Raw genomic sequence first — 8096 nt, 5'->3', positions numbered from 1 at the left:
CAACAATAGAGGCACGGAACATGGCCCATTCGGACTCAATGTCCCCCACCTCCCTCAGGACATGGTCAAAGTTCTGCTGGAGGTGGGAGTTGAAGCTACTTCTGACAGGGGGCTCTGCCAGACGTTCCCAGCAGACCCTCACAACACGTTTGGGCCTACTAGGCCTGACCGGCATCCTCCCCCACCATCGAAGCCAACTCACCACCAGGTGGTGATCAGTTGACAGCTCCGCCCCTCTCTTCACCCGAGTGTCCAAGACATGTGGCTGCAAGTCCGACGACACAACCACAAAGTCGATCATCGAACTGAGGCCTATGGTGTCCTGGTGCCAAGTGCACATATGAACACCCCTATGCTTGAACATGGTGTTCGTTATGGACAATCCGTGATGAGCACAGAAGTCCAATAACAAAACACCACTCGGGTTCAGATCGGGGGGACCATTCCTCCCAATCATGCCCTTCCAGGTCTCACTGTCATTGCCCACGTGAGCATTGAAGTCTCCCAGCAGTACGAGGGAGTCCCCAGATGTTATGCCCTCTAGCACCCCCTCCAGGGACTCCAAAAAGGGTGGGTACTCTGAACTGCTGTTCGGTGGATACACACAAACAACAGTTAGGACCCGTCCCACCCACGAGAAGGCGGAGGGAGGCTACCCTCTCGTCTACTGGGGTAAACCCCAATGTACAGGCTCCAAGTCGGGGGGCAATAAGTATACCCACACCCGCTCGGCGCCTCTCACCGGGGGCAACTCCAGAGTGGTAGAGAGTCCAGCCCCTCTCAAGGAGATTGGTTCCAGAGTCCAAGCTGTGCGTCGAGGTGAGCCCGACTATATCTAGCCGGAACCTCTCAACCTCACGCACAAGCTCAGGCTCCTTCCCCTTCAGAGAAGTGACATTCCACGTCCCAAGAGCCAGCTTCTGTAGCCGAGGATCGGACCGCCAAGGTCCCCGCCTTCAGCCACCACCCAACTCACACTGCACCCGACCTCCTTGGCCCCTCCCATAGGTGGTGAGCCTATGGGAATGGGGACCCACGTTGCCTCTTCGGGCTGTGCCCGGCCGAGCCCCATGGGTGCAAGCCCGGCCACCAGGCGCTCGCCATCGAGCCCCTCCTCCAGGCCTGGCTCCAGAGGGGGGGCCCTGGTGACCCGCGTCCGGGCAAGGGAAAACGCCGTCCAAATTTTTTATTCGTCATAGGAGGTTTGTATAACCGCTCTTTGTCTCATCCCTCACCTAGGACCAGTTTGCCTTGGGTGGCCCTACCAGGGGCATAAAGCCCCGGACAACAGAGCTCCTAGGATCATTGGGACACGCAAACCCCTCCACCACAGTAATTTCCTGGTTTTGCATTGTCATTCTGGGGCATTGAGGTAAAAAAATACAATTAAATTATTTTGGTATAAGGCTACAACATAATGTGTAAAAAGTGAAGGGGAATGAATACTTGGTGAATCCACATTGTAAGAGGTGGAATCTAAATGTCGAGTTCAAAAAGTAAGTTGTGATTAATGTATTGTATCTACATGTACAGTACTACATCAAATCTTGTTTATTGAAATCCCAGCATGACTAACTATAATTAGTCACTAGAGGAAATTATTTTAAATAGAGCAGTGACTCTGTTTTCCTTTGTGCTTGCCTTCCAATAAAAGAGCTAGGAAGAGATGATTAAGAGAAAGATGTGCAGACCTTCGGCTTTCCTCTTTTATGTTATTTTACCAGATATTTCAATTTGCAGCAATAAAAATTAAGTTTCTTGTGTTTCAATTAAATTGTCAAGTGTATGAAGTTTAGCCATTTAAATGTCAAGAAGACACAAAGAATACAAGAGTGTAGTTAGAATCGACTATCACTGAGACACGTACAAGATGAACAATCTGCACAGTGTAGGAAGAACTGGAGAACATACCAGGAACTGTAGAAAAAATCTGAGAGGTACCTTTATGTATTAATTTAATGGTTTATACTATTCATGTTTATGCATGTATGTATGTATGTATGTATTTATTTTTAATCTTTTGTACACAACTAGCCAGTTGCCCCCCATTGTCCTTCTTCCATTTTGCATCACTTAGTTTGCAAATTTTGCAACTCTAAGATGTCCCATGTGATACCATCTTCATCTTCATGTGCCCCACTGTATGCTGTAAGGGATGGCTGCATAAAAGTGTGGCTCAGAACATGGTTCACTATGTACTGTGGGGAAACGGAGGGTGAATGGCCAGGTACAGGTCAATCTTGGAGCCGACCGAAGCAATGCTACAAAGTCCCCAAACCTTAATGACTTTTCCCAAACTAGTGCATCTATCAGGATAATATAAAGGCAAACAAGGGATAAGAAGCAGAAGAAAAGAAAACAGCTTAAAGATTTATTTGCACTTCTATCATAGGGACAAATAAAGTCCTACCTATCTATTGGTAATGTAGTTTCATTTGTTTTTTCCTTCAAATTTGAGAATAAAGGTGACATGGGAAGCACTAATCTGCTCTGGGAATACCTGTCTATTAGATAGTTGCCTGTAAAATTATAATTTGATCAGAATTTCTCTCTGTTCAGTTGTGAAAGTTATTTTTTTCAAAATTACAGAAACATAAGCCAGCTAATAATTTATGTAATTTACAGAAATGTTATTCACATAGCAGTTGTTTATTGAGGTCACTTCTAATAGTATAGTATTAATGTTTTTGTTTGTTCATTATAATAATGATAGTATTGTCTGGCACCACAAGATGCAAAGTTAGTCTCCTCAAATGTGGCGTGGCTCAACAGTCAATACACAATTACTACTAACTATTTGATGCAAAATCAGGACATTTATGATAATGGGGTTATTATGATGAATATGTAGCTGTTGTAATATCTCTTCCAGGGCAATTTTGAAAAAAAATTCTATTAAGTGCACAGGGAACTGTTGGCAAGTGACACTAACAGGAACCAGCCTGATCACACACTGAGAGTGAAAGCATTAGTGTTGATGTCATGCTTTTTAAACAGTTTATGAAAAACTATTTTGAGAAAGATTACCTGCCTACTGTCTATTTATTTGGTCATCTTATTTAATAGACCTACTGTATCAGAGGACAACCTACAGTATGAGTAAACAATAAGGTAGCTTTTAAGTTTAAAAAAAAAATAGTCTGAGAAAGAATTCAACTGCAAAACCTTTCATTTCAAATCATATACAGTAATACAGCAGAGATAGATAGATAGATAGATAGATAGATAGATAGATAGATAGATAGATAGATAGATAGATAGATAGATAGATAGATAGATAGATAGATAGATTAATGAAAGGCACTATATGATAGATAGATAGATAGATAGATAGATAGATAGATAGATAGATAGATAGATAGATAGATAGATAGATAGATAGATTAATGAAAGGCACTATATGATAGATAGATAGATAGATAGATAGATAGATAGATAGATAGATAGATAGATAGATAGATAGATAGATAGATTAATGAAAGGCACTATATGATAGATAGATAGATAGATAGATAGATAGATAGATAGATAGATAGATAGATAGATAGATAGATAGATAGATAGATAGATAGATAGATAGATTAATGAAAGGCACTATATGATAGATAGATAGATAGATAGATAGATAGATAGATAGATAGATAGATAGATAGATAGATAGATAGATAGATAGATAAATTAATGAAAGGCACTATATGATAGATAGATAGATAGATAGATAGATAGATAGATAGATAGATAGATAGATAGATAGATAGATAGATAGATAGATTAATGAAAGGCACTATATGATAGATAGATAGATAGATAGATAGATAGATAGATAGATAGATAGATAGATAGATTAATGAAAGGCACTATATGATAGATAGATAGATAGATAGATAGATAGATAGATAGATAGATAGATAGATAGATAGATAGATAGATAGATAGATAGATAGATAGATAGATAGATAGATAGATAGATAGTGTAACCACAAAGGATTGTCAATGAGCCCCAAACCATAGACATAGCAATACCCAAAACTATTCCAGGTTCAAATTAATGCTTTTTATTCAACAAAACACCTTCTCTTCCAGAACACCAGCAGCACAGGTCAGGTTGCTCAGGTTTAGCTCTGAGGAACACTGCCACTTGCCATACAGGGGAATGAATTACTTCCAGTGAGCTCATTCACCCAATCCTTCCATTATGACATCCTGGCCTGGAATGAATCCTTTCTTTATCCCAACCAGGATGTCTTTCCTTCATTTCTGGCACCTACAATAGATAGATAGATAGATAGATAGATAGATAGATAGATAGATAGATAGATAGATAGATAGATAGATAGATAGATAGATAGATAGATAGATAGATAGATTATAATCTGAACACACAACAGAATGACTAAAAAAGAAGAACATTTATAAAGAAAGAAAAACTTTTGACTTGGCAGTCCCAGTCCCAGTCCCAGTGAGGCATTATGCAGATGTATTACTGTTAGTATAAGAACATTAGGACATAAGAACAATTCAGGATAGAACAGGTCATTCAGCCCAACAAAGTTTGCCAGTCCTATCCACTTAATTCTTCCTAAATAACATCAAGTCAAGTTTTGAAGGACCCTAAAATTCTACTGTCTACCAAACTATTTGGTGACTTATTCCATTTGTCTGTGGTTCTGTGTGTGAAGAAAAAACTCCTAATGTTTGTGCAAAATTTACCCTTCACAGTTTCACAGTTTCCAACGGTGCCCCAGTGTTCTTGATGAACTAATGGTAAAGTCACAGTGTCGATGCACTGTACTAATTCCCTTCATAATTTTAAACACTTCAATCATGTCTCATTTTGCTTAAATTGAAAAAGCTCAGCTCTTTTATCTTTCTTCATAATTCATCCCCTGTAGCCCTGGAATCAGCCTAGTCGCTCTTCTCTGGACTTTTTCCAGGACTGCTTTTTGTAGCCTGGAGACTAAAACTGCACACAGGACTCCAGATGAGGCCTCACCAGTGTGTTATAAAGCTTGAGCAGAACCTCCTGTGACTTGTGCTCCACACATCAAGGCGCTATATAACCTGGCATTCTGTTAGCCTTCTTAATGGCTTCTGAACACTGTATGGCAGTTGACAGTGTTGAGTCCACCACAACTCCTAAATTCTTCTCAGAAGGTGTACTTTCAATTTTCCACCCATTGGTCCAGTTCTACACAACAATTATCAAGTCCATCCTGACCACATGTGTGACTGATTTGGTGCTGCCTCTGATCAGGCTAAGACCAATCTGTAGCACATCATCACAGTCTGTGAAAAAAATCATAAGCTATAACTGACCATCCATCCAAGCCCTTTATGAGTCCCGTGTAAGGAAGCAAACTGCAAAGATCATTGCTGATTTGACTCACCCAGGGAACCATCTATTCCAACGAATGCCCGTCATGCCAGAAAGCTGAAACAATACGTCACCTACACATTTTTCCAGTTGTTTTTGAGTAATCAGGTCTGAGCTCCTACTTAGTATCTATATATACCTGCACCTCTTTTTAATCCTATTCTATCTCTTTATAATTTGTGCTGCTCTTATACACCTTTTAATACTTATCTTTTTGGATTTTGTGGTGTCCTTGTATGTTGCATCAATAATACCAAAACATATTCCTGGTACACATTAGTGTACTTAGTCAATGAAGGAAATCCTGATTGTGATTCAAACGCCAATAGACGGTAGAACAGTTATGTTAATCACTTTCCAGTCAGTCATATGTTTTGTGATATTTAAAGAGTTGGTGTCTGGTCTGCCATGTTGTTTTAGTATTTATTCTTATTTTTACTATGATTCATACGCCATAATATTTCAAAAAGATTTTTCTGATATGATTTTTTTATTACTGTTTAGATTCGATGAAGATGAGCAACACCACTGTTACGGTCTCAGAATTTATACTGCAATGTGCCATTGAATCAAACAAGAAGACCATTACGATTTGTGCCCTTGCATTCATCTACTTCATATCCATATTGGGAAATCTACTGGTGATTTTCGTAATAATTATGAACCCTAAACTCCATGTTCCAATGTACCTCTACATCGGCACCTTGGCAGTGATAGACCTAGCAAACAGCTCAGTTCTCATACCGAAGATGCTGTCTGTCCTCCTGCTCGGCTCTTCAGTGGTTCCTTATGCAGCCTGCGTGTTGCAGATGTTTCTTTTGCTTCATGTTGAGGAAATGGAATCTTTTCTTTTAGCATTTATGGCCTTTGATCGCTATGTAGCTGTCGTTTATCCTTTGCGATACCCTTCAGCAATTACCAATAAAAAAGTTGTCATTGGTGTCATTATATCAAATATATTTTGCATAATTTTCAAATCACACATCCTCATTGTTGTTAGTGAGCTTTCGTTTTGCCGTACCAATGTTCTTCCTTTCTGTTTCTGTGATTATGGTACAGTGGTCCATGTTTCATGTACTGATGAGCTCAGATACTTAACATCGTTGTCTACTGCTGTTGTTGCCAATGGGGTCTTGCCACTGTTTTTAATTCTCCTATCCTACAGTCGGATTGCTATGGAAGCCCTAAGGATTTCTTCAACAGGTAGGAAAAGTAAGGTTTTCAGCACTTGTGTAACCCACCTGCTCGTGGTTGGACTCTTTTATTTTCCACTTGCCTTGTTTTATGTATTACCAGCAGTAGGCGTGACAATACCCACCGAAATGTACAATATTATGTTTATTCTTGGGAATGCAGTGCCATCTATGATGAACCCCATTATCTACAGTTTTAGGAATAAAGAAATAAATACAAGCATTTACAAGCTCTTTATTTGGAGGAGGTCAGCTCCTATAAGGATGAAATAAAATCTGTACTGCATGTTGCATAGAGATTTACCATTCTTATTGATAAACAAATAGTACTATAGATAATTATAAATTAATGCTTAGATGCCAAATACTGAAAATTGTCCAATGGTACTTTGTCAATGTTAAGTCTAGGTAATGTGTCCATCCAATTAAAAAAACAAATACAATAAGGGAAACTATACTCAGAGTCCACAAAGGAGTGTTGAATGTGATACTCATCTTGAGCTGCACTGTCTCTGTTGGACAGTAGTGACCAAAACTGCACACAAGTCCATCCCTTGGGTGGTGGACACACCCTTCTCTCATACATTAAGGGAAGAATCGTCAACATGGAAACCTAATTCAGGTTGTCAAATTAGTCCAAAGGCATTGATGAAGATGAACCAAGTAAATTTAATTTGTTAGAAAGTGATTCACCCACTCAAGAAGTGCAGGTGGAAATTAACTGGACATACATTCAAGATAGAAAACCTGTGGGAAGAGAATAAAACCACTGTATCATGTACAGTAGGTGAAGGGGACACCTGAATATTTTTTCAAAAAGTATCTTCAGGAAATATTGGGACCATTCAGCTATTAGCTGACCAAACAGCATATGTTGTTTTATGTAATCCTTCAAACATTTAATTGTGTGTGTTTACCCTTCAGATAATGTAATGAAATCTATTAATGTGCTTTTCGTTTACTCTTTGCGATTCTATTACTCTTTTTAACAGTTATAACCCTTAACCCTATAATCCTTTTAGCGTCCAGTGGTGTTAGCCACAAAGGCCCCAATTCTTATTTGGTAGAGATCTCCAGTGTTTTACTTTTAGCCTGTCATCTGTGACAACTATTGTCAGCTCCATTTATCTTGGTTATGTAACACACCTTTAAAACAATAAAGACCTCTTCAACCCTAATGACCTGCTCTGATGACCTTACAATTTGATTTTAAATTTTTAACAGGTTGTAGCAGTTGCACCTAATTGAAATATCTCGCATCAGTGGTAGCCCAAGATGGAAAATTAGATGCAGAGATAACCCATAGACTGCATTGTGGATGGAACAAGTGAAAGAAGGTATCAGGAGTATTAGTGTGTGATAGAAGAATTAAGGCAAAGGTTGAAGGTAAGATGGTGGTAAGACGAGCAATGATGTATGGAGGTGAGACCTTGGGCCTCATGCATAACGCCGTGTGTAGAATTCACACTAAAACATGGCGTACGGACAAAAGCAGAAATGTTCGTACGCACACAAATATCCAGATGCAT

The 8096-nt window shown here is 39.3% G+C and overlaps 1 protein-coding gene across 1 annotated transcript; it reads left to right on the top strand.

Annotated features, from left to right (window-relative positions):
- Nucleotides 1-5611: 5611 nt before the first annotated feature.
- On the top strand, nucleotides 5612-7603 carry LOC127527359 (olfactory receptor 1468-like). The gene has a single exon (XM_051925923.1). It carries the CDS (start codon nucleotides 5884-5886, stop codon nucleotides 6838-6840), a length of 957 nt encoding a protein of 318 aa, XP_051781883.1. The 5' UTR covers nucleotides 5612-5883; the 3' UTR covers nucleotides 6841-7603.
- Nucleotides 7604-8096: the final 493 nt, after the last annotated feature.

This window comes from Erpetoichthys calabaricus, chromosome 4 (genome assembly GCF_900747795.2).
Source record: "Erpetoichthys calabaricus chromosome 4, fErpCal1.3, whole genome shotgun sequence".
Taxonomy (NCBI): Eukaryota; Metazoa; Chordata; class Cladistia; order Polypteriformes; family Polypteridae; genus Erpetoichthys; species Erpetoichthys calabaricus.
The sequence above is the reverse complement of the archived record's forward strand: the minus strand, read 5'-3'. Positions and strand labels throughout refer to the sequence as shown.